The 13491-nt window shown below is 36.2% G+C and overlaps 1 protein-coding gene across 2 annotated transcripts in view; it reads right to left on the reverse strand.

Moving 5' to 3' along the window:
• Positions 1-1424: 1424 nt before the first annotated feature.
• TTC33 (tetratricopeptide repeat domain 33) overlaps positions 1425-13491 on the reverse strand; it is a 49450-nt gene continuing 37383 nt past the window's right edge. The window contains exon 5 of one of the 2 annotated variants that reach the window (XM_017896010.1): positions 1425-6350. In XM_017896010.1, the coding sequence (XP_017751499.1) occupies positions 5997-6350 (354 nt within the window). In that variant the 3' untranslated portion in view covers positions 1425-5996. The remainder of the gene's footprint in view (positions 6351-13491) is intronic. The other variant, XM_017896011.1, reaches the window with a different exon arrangement.

Genomic DNA, 13491 nt, shown 5'->3' on the forward strand with positions numbered 1-13491 from the left:
GATGTTGGAGAGGATGTGGAGAAATAGGAACACTTTTACACTGTTGGTGGGATTGTAAACTAGTTCAACCATTATGGAAAACAGTATGGCAATTCCTCAAGGATCTAGAACTAGATGTACCATATGACCCAGCCATCCCACTACTGGGTATATACCCAAAGGATTATAAATTATTCTACTACAAGACACATGCACACGTATGTTTATTGCAGCACTATTCACAATAGCAAAGACTTGGAATCAACCCAAATGTCCATCTGTGCCATTTGGTTGTTACAGAAAAATTCTTAACTGTAATTGATGGTTGTTGCCGTAATAGTATATTGCCTGTATTTCTACCTCTAGTAATGGGCTTTATGTGCTAGATTTTAATATCCTTGAGCCTGGGCAAGTGCACAAGTCTTTTAAAAGAAACATGGTTTACTTGCACAAAACTGATCAGTTTTGAGAGATCGTTAATGCCCTTGAAGTGGTTTTGTGGGTGTGAAACAAATGGTGAGAATTTGAATTGGTCCCTCCTATTATAGTATTGAAATTAAGTCTACTTAATTTATCAAGTCATGTTCATGCCCTGATTTTATATACTTGTATCTATCAATAAACATTGTGATACTTGAAAAAAAAAAAAAAAAAAAAAAGCTTCAAATGTACCCCAAACCTAAAATACAAGTTAAAAAGTAAAATAAGCTTAAAACAAAAAGTTAGGGGACTAGGTGAAAATATGAATAACAACAACAAAATTAACATGAAATGGATCATGGACCTAATCATAAAAGTTAAGCCTATAAAACTTCTAGCACAAAACAGAAAATCTTTGTGATTTGGGAGTAAGGACAGGTTTCTTAGCACACAAAAAGCACAACCATAAAGGAAAAAAAAAAAAAACTTATAAATTAGACATCATCAAAATTAAAAACTTCTGTTCTTTAAAAGGTATCACTAAGAAAATAAACAAGCAAACTGCAGATGGGAAGATAATATACACAATACTTACAGCTCATGAAGGACTTCTACCCAGTAGAAAGGAAAATTCTTACAACTCAATAATAAGATAACTTAAATTAAAAATGGGCAAAATATTTGAACAGGTACTTTCCAAAATAGATAGAGAAATGTCAGATAAGCCTATGAAAAGATGCTCAACATCATTAGGGAAACGCATATTAAAACCACAATGAAATACTACTACATATCCATGAAAGTGGCTAAAATTTAAAGGACTGACAACATGAATCATTGACAAGAATATGGAAAAACTGAAATTAATTTAATACATTGCTAGTAGAAATCCCGTATGGTACAGATACTTTGGAAAACAATATGGCAGTTTCCTTTAAAGTTATGTATAATCTGGTCATAAGACTTAGCAATTCCATCCCTAGGTATTTACATAGGAGAAATGAACACATATGTCCACACACAGATTTGTGATTTATATACATAGCAGCTTTATTCATAATAGATCAAAACTTGAAACAACCTAAATGTCCATCAATAAGTGAATAGCTAAACAAATTGTGGTATATCCATATAATAGAATACTATTCAGCAATAAAGACGAACTTATTACTGATATGCACAACAACATGGATGAATCTCAACATGGATGAGTTTCAAAAGCATTATGCTAGGCAAAAAAAAAAAGACACAAAAAGAGTACATATTATATGGCCTATTTATTTCAAACTCTAGAATTCATAAGTTAAATCTAATGTATAGCCACAGAAAGCAAACAAGTAGTTGACTAGGGATGGCTGTTGGGATGGAGGGGAACCAACTGCAAAAGGGCTTTAGAGAACTTTTTGGGTGATGGACATACACTATATCAGGATGGTAGTGGTGGTGAAGTGTGTTTACATTTGTCAAAATTCTCCCAACTATAACGTTAAAATACTTGCATTTTATTATTTCTAAGTTATACTCATTTACGAAAGTTAATAGAGGTGAACAGAGGATATCCTAATTCATTTCACATTCTTCCCTTCCAATTCAATCTAGAGTCAACAATGTGGTCTGTCACAATTCCAAGTCAGCAGACCTTTTAAATATCCTGAACAAATATTTACTTGTTGCCTTGTAATTATCACCACTCAATTTCAATAGAATTTCCATTATTAAAAAAAAAGAAAATCTAAAATTAGGAAAGAATTCCCACATTTGGTTTTTAATACATCTCATGCTTACTTTGAAATATAATCTGCACTAGTCTTTGTTAAGGTTTGAGGGAGTCATAAAATAATGTCCCTGTCCTCTCCTGACATCTGAACCACTTGAGAGACAGACAGATGGAGATTCAATATATTAAGTTTATTGCTGAAAAAGGCTAGGTTAGAGGATGTACTTTAAGTTTATGCCAACAATAGCCACCAGATATTGAACTCAGAATTAGACAGACCTGCTCACTAAGGCATGGGCAGTTCTGCACAAGCACAGATCTCCCTTTGCAGAGGCAAAGAACTTTCACTGCAAGGTTCACAAGGTGGCTGGCAAGAGACCACACCATAGGCTCTCTGCAGTTATGACAAATCCACAAAAGGGGAAAAAGAGGCTAGCATGCCCAGTTCTGTATCTTAAACTGCTTCCTTTCCTGGTGAAGTGAGAGGAAGAGATTAGAGTTCCTTGGTAAATGGATAGCCTAAGAAGCACTGTGAGAGGAAGCCATCCTCACCCGCCGCTACCTTCTTACCAAAGTAGTTCATGTATAATGCATATTAGGGCATGATTCATGTTACACTAGCTTTAGGGCCACACTTCTTCTTCCAAAGTAACTGTATTTAATTGCAAGTGACTAAGGTAAATGACTTTAGGGATAACCTCCTTTATTTCATTTTATTACTTTTTATAATTATATATTTCAATATCTTATTATTGGTTTGAAAAACTTACTTTCTCAGTCCCAAAATTCTTTATCAAATACATCAGTTTAATAATAATCTCTAAGGAAAAAGAAAACACATTTAAGATATCCATTGATTTGAAGATAATTATTATGGAACTATGGTTCTTATGTCAACTCAAAACTCATTTAGATATTGATATATGTATCATGAAATCATAGCTCAGAATGGCTGGTCCAGAGTCACTTTAGAAGGGCTTCTGACTCAAGGAAATTAAAAGAAATGACTGTTAATTTTCTTAGTGCTGGGAACGGCAGTGAAACAAGCTTTTGAATCATTATGTAATTTTCAAACAACTAAAAGGGCTATACTGTTCAGTTATAATCATCAAAATTCTAGCTGAGACAGAGCTTTTAAAAAATCTTTATAGTTTTACCATGCAGCATCAATTCAAAAGATTGTCATACTGAAACCACTGCCATAAAATTTTGTATGTAGGCCCCAGCTGCAGTAGCTCTGGTTCCTGTGATCTATAACTTGCACGGCTTTTCAATGTTTATGTAGTATCTGTTAATAAATTTAAGATAAATACTCTATAACCAAACAGCCTGTTTTCTAGAGAATGACATATGATTCTTGTGTTATCAGGCATGGTCTGGATGTCTAGACACTCTGACTAACGACTGTTTATACCACACAATGACTGTTTATGCCACACAATTCTCAAACAAGAATAATGTAAATTACAGTCAATTTAACTTGAACACTAAACAGTGTTATTTCAGAAAGTATATTAAATTTCTATATCAATATCATGAACATCAATTATTTCTCTTCAGATTCATAAAGATTTGTCATTAAAATTAACAAGCTTAGTCAATGTTTATATACCAGTATTCACATCCTTGTATAAAATAATGGGTACATTTTTCTCTTCATGCATGGAAGAGTATGAGCTAAAATAAGCATTCTTGGGGGCCTGCAGAAATGAGCTGCCTTCTTTCTTCATAACTTGCTGTTTCTTTTTCTCCTCTATCTTATGTCTAAACTAATTTATGTCTTATATCTGGGTAAGAAAGAGACTAACTTGGCTTACCACGCCAATACAGAGGAAAAACTAGGTTCTTATAACAGGGCCTAGTGGCCACATGCATTCCATCCTGAGCCTTGCCTCTTTGGGGCTTGAGGTATAGACCCTGTCAAGAAAAATCCCACTATCTCTCCTATAATACTGGAAGCAGAGACTTCTTACTTTCAGATAAGGAAAGGAATACAAAAAAAGTTCTCCTTTTTTAAAATCAGAGGAAATTGAAGTTAAATATCTCCAAACTAATTCAAGTTCTTCATGGAAATAGCTAGCATTTACTGAAATAGCTAGCATTTCTTCATGTGTGAGGCACCATGCAAGGTACTTTAAATATATTATGTTCATACAAGAAAGATATTAATCTAATTTTTCAAAAGCTAACAATATAAAATAATAGGAAAATCTTCAAAATGCAGAAAAAACTATTTATTCACAAATTACACAATAAACAAACATCCATTATGCAAAACAATATACCAAATGCTGAGTACTCACTTCTCTAGATACCTATTTACGTTTTGAGAATGTTCTTTATTAAACAAAATAAAATAATTAACACATTTTTTGGAGCATTCTGAAACTAACCTCTCTAACCAGAGCTAATTTTCTGATGATATAACTTAAGGAAAGAATATTCTTTTCAAGGCAAGTGCTAATTTCTCCAACTCTGAAAAGAGATATGCATTCCAATAAAACAAAAGTTTTAAAAACCATCTTCATAAAAAATGCAGATCATTACTTATATGCTCCAACAGTAGTAAGATCTTTAACATAAAGTGGGCTACTTTCATCTCTAACAAAGATAAAATTAATACACCTATAGTATCTTCCTGAGTGTCAGAAGTAACAGAACCCAACAGGTCTATATTATTGTACTACAGTATATAGTATAAAAATAATAGTTCAGATTAGCAGTGACCGTATTGGTTTGTGAATGTGATTGTGGCCTTTCAATAAAATATTTTTTTAATATAGCCTTCTCAAACTCATGAGATTGTACTATAAATCACATTCCATTTTCTGTCTTTTGTGCTTAAGTTATTTATTCATTGGCACTCTAATAACAGCCCTACTTTTTTATTTTTAGAAAGATATAATTAGCTATTTAAAATTGTAATTATTTTTCATTTCACTGAGTAGTTTCAAAAAAAGTTATCTAGAAAAGTAATTCCCAGTCATCAAATGGAAAGATACAAGCAAGAAGTAAGTTGTTTCCAGGGTTTTTAAAGCTTTATAAAATAAAAAAGAGAAAGTATTGGTTTTGACTAGGATAATATAGCAGTACAATTGTCATTAACCTATCTGTAAAAGCCATTCATTTAAAAATGCATATTTTAAAATGACTCATTTGTGGTAAGGATTACTTACTGTAACAATTAAAAAATAAAACCATCATTCTCATATTTATCAATACTTCACACTTTTACCAAATACTGAAGGAGACAACTATCATTGTTATAACTTCAAAGTCAAAACAGAAACACAAATCAAAATGAAAAGAAACTTCAGAAAATGTTCAGAATGTACACATTTGCGTGCATTTTCAGCCAAACTTTCAAAAGATTCCACATATGACCAAATGACAACTTTGAATCAAAATGAATGTCAAAAATATTCAAGCTTTCTGACAGACTTACTCTAATGAAGCAAGAAAAAGACAGCAAATAGTAAGAGCAGTATATTTCTCAGAGGGAGGGAAATCACATACTTCCTTTATCATACAACAAAAGTTGAAACAGCATTTCAGTAACATTGATCAAGTTATTCACTATTCAAGAATACATTTTTCAAGTTTTGTCTTTAAAATGTATTCATTTACATATTCAGATTAAACTAAGTTTATTAATCAAAAATCATTTTACTCAGAATTTTAACCTTGCGAAATATAAATCATAACTTATTAAAGCATATTCCAAACACTATACAATATTCCTGCCATTTTAGTTTTATATGCCTCATCTGAAAACGTTATTTTACAACCAGGAGTTCTCCTATCTATCTCCAGAGTAAATGTCTCTATGTCAAAACTTCAAGAGGCAATCAAAGATTCAAATAATCCTATGCATACTGCTTCATCGGGCTTTGATAAAAACTGAGCCATCTGGTGGTGTAGCACCATCCTCCTTTTCAGTTACAGTCTCTACAGCCCCAGAAGCAGATACAATAACCATTGTTTTATTTGCTGAAACTGTCTTCTCTTTCTCAGCAATAGCCGCACAAACAGCAACAATCTCATCACTTTCAAAGTCATAGTCTGGAATTGACTTTGGTGAAAAGTGTGTTACTTCAGCTGGTGCTTCACTTTTTTTAATCCTCTGTGCTACCTTCTGCTGCTCCTGGAGCGTTCTTGCCCAAGAGAGGTCTTCTTTCCATATTTCAGGGTTCATTGGATAGATGTGAAGGGCTACTTGAAAACTTCGAATTGCCTAGAAAATAAGGTCAGAGTTTTTTGTTTTGTTTTTAAAAATTAGTATGTTTAATATAATCCTGTGTTTGTGTACGTATATACTGTACACATACACATCCTAATGCATTATTTTAATGTACTAGAACACAAAAGATGGAAGCTACGGTGTTGCCCTAAGCACTGGGAAAAAAAAATTATAGAAGACTGAAAGAAAGTGACTGACAATATGCTTATGGACTAAAAGCCATTAAAATGGGAGTACTCATAATAGGGCTAAAGATAAAGCAAATATATTGTCAGCTTCTGTAGACCAGTAAGTATGTACATTTGGGGATTTCCTGGGCTAACCCACAATCACAAAGGTACCAGGAGTAGATATCTTTGAAGTTAACAGTTTAGATCCTAACAATGCTAACATTTACTGAGTGTTTACTACATTCTAGGCACTAAAGATTTACATGTATTGGGCCAGGCACGGTGGCTCACACCTGCAATCCCAGCATTTTGGGAGGCCAAGGTGGGCGGATCACCTGAGGTCAGGAGTCAAGACCAGCCTGGTAAAGACGGTGAAACCCCGTCTCTACTACAAATACAAAAATTAGTCAGGCATGATGGTGGGTGCCTGTAATCCCAGCTACTCAGGAGGCTGAGGCAGGAGTATTGCTTGAACCCGGGAGGTGGAGGTTGCAGTGAGTTGAGATCACGCCACTGCACTCCAGCCTGGGCAAAAAGAGCAAAACTCCATCTCAAAAACAAACAAACAAACAAAAAAAAGATTTACATGTATTAACTCATCTAGCCTCACAATAATCATACAAAGTAGGTATGGTTACTGTTTTCAGTACTATTTTAGAGAAGCACAAAAAGAGTAGTAACCAAAAGTATCAGCTAGGAATTGGCAGAGCTGGGATGCAAATTCAGGCAATCTGGCTTCAGAGTTCATTCTCTTATTCATTATATTATACTGCTTAGTCACAAGAACTCCACCACAGTGTGGATAAAGGTCAACCTCAGCACTACCGACATATTTGGCTGAATAAGTCTTTATTTTGGAAGGGCTGTCCTCTATAATGTAGAATATTCAGCAACATCCCTGACCTACACTCACTAAATCCAACAGTTTCCTTTCCTAGCTGTGATAAACAAAAATGTCTCTAGATATGGCAAATGTTCCCTGGGGGCAAAACTGCCCTCCAGGTGAGAACCATTGGTCTAAACCTATTATATGTTGTTTTCTCTCAGTATACTTAGTCTCTGGATAGAAGATTCATGCAAACAGCTTAGTTTTAAGATTGCATGTAATCGACCAGGCACAGTGGCTCACACCTGTAATCCCAGCACTCTGGGAGACAGAGGCAGGTGGATAACCTGAGATCAGAAGTTCAAGACCAGCCTGGCCATGGTGAAACCCCATCTCTACTAAAAATACAAAAAATTAGCCGGGCGTGGTGGTGCATGCCTGTAATCCCAGCTACTCAGGAGGCTGAGGCAGGAGAATTGCTCGAACCCAGGAGGCGGAGGTTGCAGTGAGCAGAGATTGCGCCATTATGCTCCAGTCTGAGCAACAAGAGCAAAACTCCGTCTCAAAAAAAACACACAAACAAAAAAAAATTTGCACGTAATCTACAGATTTACAATCTAATCGGCCCTTTAGAGAAGTCATAAAGAAGACAGATACATGATGGCTCATGTCTGTAAATCTAACTCTTTGGGAGGCTGAGGCAAATGCATGAATCACTGACCAGGAATTCAATGACAAAACCCCATCTCTACTAAAGATTCAAAAAAATCAGCTGGGCATGGTGGTGGTGCCTGTAATCCCAGCTACTTAGGAGGCTGAGGCAGGAAAATTGCTTGAACTCTGGAGGCAGAGGTTACAGTGAGCCAAGATCGTGCCACTCACTCCAGCCTGGGTGACACAGCAAGACTGTCTCAAAAAAAAAAAAAAAAATAGAGATACGTATATATAGCAGTATTCGGCTGGGCGCCGTGGCTCATGCCTGTAATCCCAGCACTTTGGGAGGCCGAGGTGGGCAGATCACGAGGTCAGGAGTTCAAGACCAGCCTGGCCAAAATGGTGAAACCTCATCTCTACTAAAAATACAAAAATTAGCTAGGCGTGGTGGTGAGCACCTGTAATACCAGCTACTTGGAGGGCTGAGGCAGGAGAATAGCCTGAACCAGGAGGCAGAGGTTGCAGTGAGCTGAGGTTGCACCACTGCACTTCAGCCTGGGTGACAGAGCAAGACTCGGTCTCAAAAAGAAAAAAAAAAAAAATTAGCTGGGTATGGTGGTGTATGCCTGTAATCCCAGCTAATCTGGAGGCTGAGGCAGGAGAATCACTTGAACCCAGGAAGCACAGGTTGCAGTGAGCCGAGATGGTACCACTGCACTCCAGCCTGAGCAACAAAGCGAGACTGTCTCAAAAACAAATAATAAATAAAAATTAAAAATTAAGGAACCATGGGAACTGTGCTTTACATGTTCTTAATATTCTAATAAAAATCCTCCTATATAGAAGTATTAAAAAATAAATAGCTCTTCATGGCATAAAGCTAATGCCTTAGGAAACATTAAAAGGTATTTTATTCATATTTACTAAAATTTTAAAACAGCAATAAAGCTCACCCATTTAAAACATACAATTCAATATTCCGTTACAAAGCCATTACCCATAATCAATTCTAGAACATTTTATCACCCCAAAGAAAATTCTATACCTACTGGCATTACTCCTCATTTCTTCCCAAAACCCCAGGTCTACGCAAGCATTAATTTACTTGCTATCTCTATGTATCTGTGTATTCTGCATATTTCATATAAACGAAATCATACAGCCTTTTATGTTTGGTTTCTTTCACTTAGCATATTGTTTTTAAAGTTCATCCATCTTGTAACAGGCATCATTTCTTTTTAATGCTGAATAATATTTCATTGTATGGATATACCACATTTTGCTTATCTATTCGTCAGTTGATGGCATTTGAGTTGTTTCCACTTCTTGGCCATTTTAAATGCTGCTGCTATGAACGTCTGTGTAAATGTTTTTGTGTGGACATGCGTTCTTCATTTCTCTTGGGTATAAAGAGTGGAACTGTTTTGTCATATGGTAACTACATGTTTCGTTTTTTTCAGGAACTGCCAGACTGTTTTCCAAAATGGCTATAACATTTACATTCCCATCAGTAATGTACGACGGCTCCAATTTCTCCACACCCTCAGCAATACTTCATATTGTCCATTTTTTTATGATAGTGAATGTGAAGCAGTATCTCACTATGGTTTTGATTTTCATTTCCTTGACAAGTAACAATGTTGAGCATCTTTCACGTGCTCATTAGCTGTGTGTGTATCTTCTTTGGAAAAAGATCTTTTCAAATCCTTTGCCTGTTTTTAAATTACATTATTTGTCTTTTGTTATTGAGTTGTAAGAGTTTTTTATATAATCTACATACTAGACCTTTATCAGATATATGATATTTTCTTCCTTTCTGTGAATTGCCTTTTCACTTTCTTAACAGTAACTTTTGAAGCACGAAAGTATTTAATTTGAAGTCCAATTTTTATCTATTTTTTTCTTTTGTTACTTGTGCTTCCAATGTCATATCTAAAAAATATTAATATATTGCTGAGTCCAAGATTACAAAGATTTACACCATGTTTTCTCCTAAGAGTTTTATAATACTTTTAGTTCTTATCTTTAGGTCTTTGTTTGTTTTCAGTTAATTTTATATACAATGTGAAGTAAGAGTCCAACGTCATTTATTTGTATATGGATATCCAACTGTCTCAGCACCATTTGTTGAAGACTATTCTTTCCCCCGAAGACTATTCTTTCCCCCATTAAATTGTCTTGACACCCTTGTCCAATTAACTGTAAAAATGTAGGTTTATTTCTATACTTTCAGTTCTATCCCACTGATCTATATGTCTACATTATGCCTATCTAAGTACTATATTGTCTTGATTACTAATGTTTTCATATTTACTAAATTGAAATATATATATATATTTAGAGTAAATCCAAAGAGCTGCAATTACATTTTTAAATTTAATATAGTTTAAAATCTCCCACAAACAAAATGGCAGAGGAGTAACATCAGCAAGATGGCAGAGTGGGAAGCCCTGGACCCTCTTTCATTCAACAAATACACCAATTGAGCAACAATTCACCAACAAAATTCCTTTGTGAGAAATCCAGAAACTAACTGAAAGGCTCCTGAACCCTGGATGAATAAGAATCCAGACTCATCAAAGCCAGAAGGGAGATTCAGGACACCCTCTCACCAGAATCCTACTCCCAGCAGAGCCCCATAGGATTGGGAAGAATCCTGCAGCTCCCAGCTACCCTCAAGGGAAAGAATGAGTTGGTATAAGTGTCCAATGCCCCAACTTCTACAGTGGCTACCAAAAAGACTGGTTTCTGTCTTGCCTGTTTTTTTGACCACTGGTAAAACAAGTCTTACGTAATCTAACCACCTACAGGAGACCAGAGATAATGGAGGCTTGGGAAGAGCAGTTGGCCCTATCTGTTCCCCTAGCTCAGCATAGAGTGAGTGAAGAAAATTCCCAGCCCCCAGATTTTGCCTACGGAGGAAAAGAACTGGTCCACACTGTGTCCAATGCCCCAGTTTTTATGGGGACTACCAAAAGGACTGGCTTCTGTCTTACCTGTAGTGGAGTACTGATAGGATTTGGCAAAATCCAGCTGCCTGGGGGCTAACAAGAACAGAGAAGGATATTTGGGCTAGAAGTTGCTATTACCCCTTCCCCGAGCTGGGCACAAAGTTTAAGTGGACAAAATCAATTTTAGAAGTAAGAACAAAACTAGGGGCATCACACTTAATTTCAAAATATATTACAAAGTGATAGCAAACAAAACAATATGATCCTGGCATAAAGTCAGATACATAGACCAATGAAACAGAATAGACAGTCTACAAATAAATTCACACATAACATGGTCAGCTGATCTTCAACAAGGGTACCAAGTATACATAATGAAGAAATTCTAGTTTCTTCAACAAATGATGCTGGGAAAATTGGATATCCATGTGCAAAAGAATGAAAATGGATCCTCATCTTACACCATAAACAAAAGTCAACTCCAAATGCATTAAAGACTTAAATGTAAGCCCTGAAACTATAGACTCCTACAGAAAAAACAAAACAAACAAAAAACAGGGAAAACCTTCATGACATTGGTCATTATTTCATGAATAAAACACCAAAAACATAGGTAACAAAACCAAAAATAGGCAACTGAGATTACATCAAACTAAAATGCTTCTGCATAGTAAAGGAAACAACCACCAGAGTGAAAGGAAACCTACGTAATGGGAGAAAATATTTGCAAATCATATCTAAGGGTTTAACTTTCAAATATACAAGAAATAACTCAATAGCCAAAAACCCTAGTAACCTGATCTTAAAATGGGCTAAACACTTGAATATACTTGAATAGACATTTCTGTAAATGGCTAACAGGTATATGAAAAGATGCTCAATATCACTAATCAGGGAAATGAAAATCAAAACCACCATGAAATATAACCTCACATCTGTTAAAATGGGTATTATCACAAAAAAAAAAAAAAAAAAAAAAAAAAAAAAAAAAAAAAGTGGCCAGGTGCAGTGGCTCACACCTGTAATCCCAGCACTGTGGGAGGCCATGGCAGGCAGATTACCTGAGGTCAGGAGTCCAAGACCAGCCTGGTCAACATGGCGAAACGCTCTCTCTACTAAAAATACAAAAATTAGCCAGGCGTGGTGGTGGGTGCCTGTAATCCCAGCTACTCAGGAGGCTGAGGCAGGAGAATCACTTGAACCAGGAGGCAGAGGTTACAGTGAGCTGAGATCACACCACTGCACTCCAGCCTGGGCAACAGAGCAAGATTCCATCTCAAAAAAAACAAACAAAAAGGCAAGATGGGTCAGTGAGGTTATGGAGAAACTGGAACCCTTTTGTACATTGTTGTTAAAAATGCAAAATGGTGTAGCCATTATGGAGTTTCTTCAAACACTTAAAATTAGAACTACCATGCAATCAAGCTATTTCATTTCTGGATATTTATCCAAAAGAATCAAGATCTCAAAGACATATTAGCCTTCCCATGTTCATTGCAGCAGTATTCACAGTAGCCAATATGTAGAAACAACCTAAATGTCCATCAAAGGAAGAATGGATAAAGCAAATGGTATACACATAAAATGAAATATTATTCAGCTTCAAAAAAGAAGCAGGCCGGGCATGGTGGCTCACCCCTGTAATCCCAGCACTTTGGGAGGCCGAGGCGGGCAGATCACTAGGTCAGGAGATCGAGACCATCCTGGCTAACACGGTGAAACCCCGTCTCTACTAAAAATACAAAAAATTAGCCGGACGTGCTGGCAGGCGCCTGTAGTACCAGCTACTCGGGAGGCTGAGGCAAGAGAATGGCATGAACCTGGGAGGCAGAGCTTGCAGTGAGCCAACATCGCACCACTGCACTCTAGCCTGGGCGACAGCGCTACACTCATTCCCAAAATAAAAAGAAGCAAATTCTACAATATCTAACATGAATGGGACCTTGAGGACATTATGCTAAGTGAAAGAAGTCAGTCACAGAAGGCAAATTCTGCATAATTCCACTTATATCTCTAAAATAGGCAAATTCATAGACTCAAAAAGTGAAATTGTGAGGCAAGGCACAGTGCCTCATGCCTGTAATCCTGGAACTTTGGGAGGCTGAGGCAGGTGGATCATGAGGTCAGGAGTTCGAGACCAGCCTGGCCAACACAGTGAAACTGCCTCTACTAAAAATACAAAAATTAGCCAGACACAGTGGCACATGCCTATAGTCCCAGCTACTTGGGAGGCTGAGGCAGACGAATTGCTTGAACCCAGGAGGTAGAGGCTGGAGTGAGCCGAGATCACATCACTGCACTCCAGCATGGGAAACAGAGCGAGACTAAAAGTCTCAAAAAAAAAAAAACAGAACAATAATAAAGCTCATAATCAAACTTTATTTTCAAGAAAAAAACTCCTCAATTCTTAAGTGTCAACATACAACATTTATAAAGGCTATAATTCAAGAATTTGTACTAATTATAGAAAAGATAATGTGGCTTGACTCAAACAATATCTACAATAATTAACTAAACTAAAAATTTACAAGTGA

This window comes from Rhinopithecus bieti, unplaced genomic scaffold, assembly GCF_001698545.2.
Source record: "Rhinopithecus bieti isolate Rb0 unplaced genomic scaffold, ASM169854v2 scaffold_26977, whole genome shotgun sequence".
Taxonomy (NCBI): domain Eukaryota; kingdom Metazoa; phylum Chordata; class Mammalia; order Primates; family Cercopithecidae; genus Rhinopithecus; species Rhinopithecus bieti.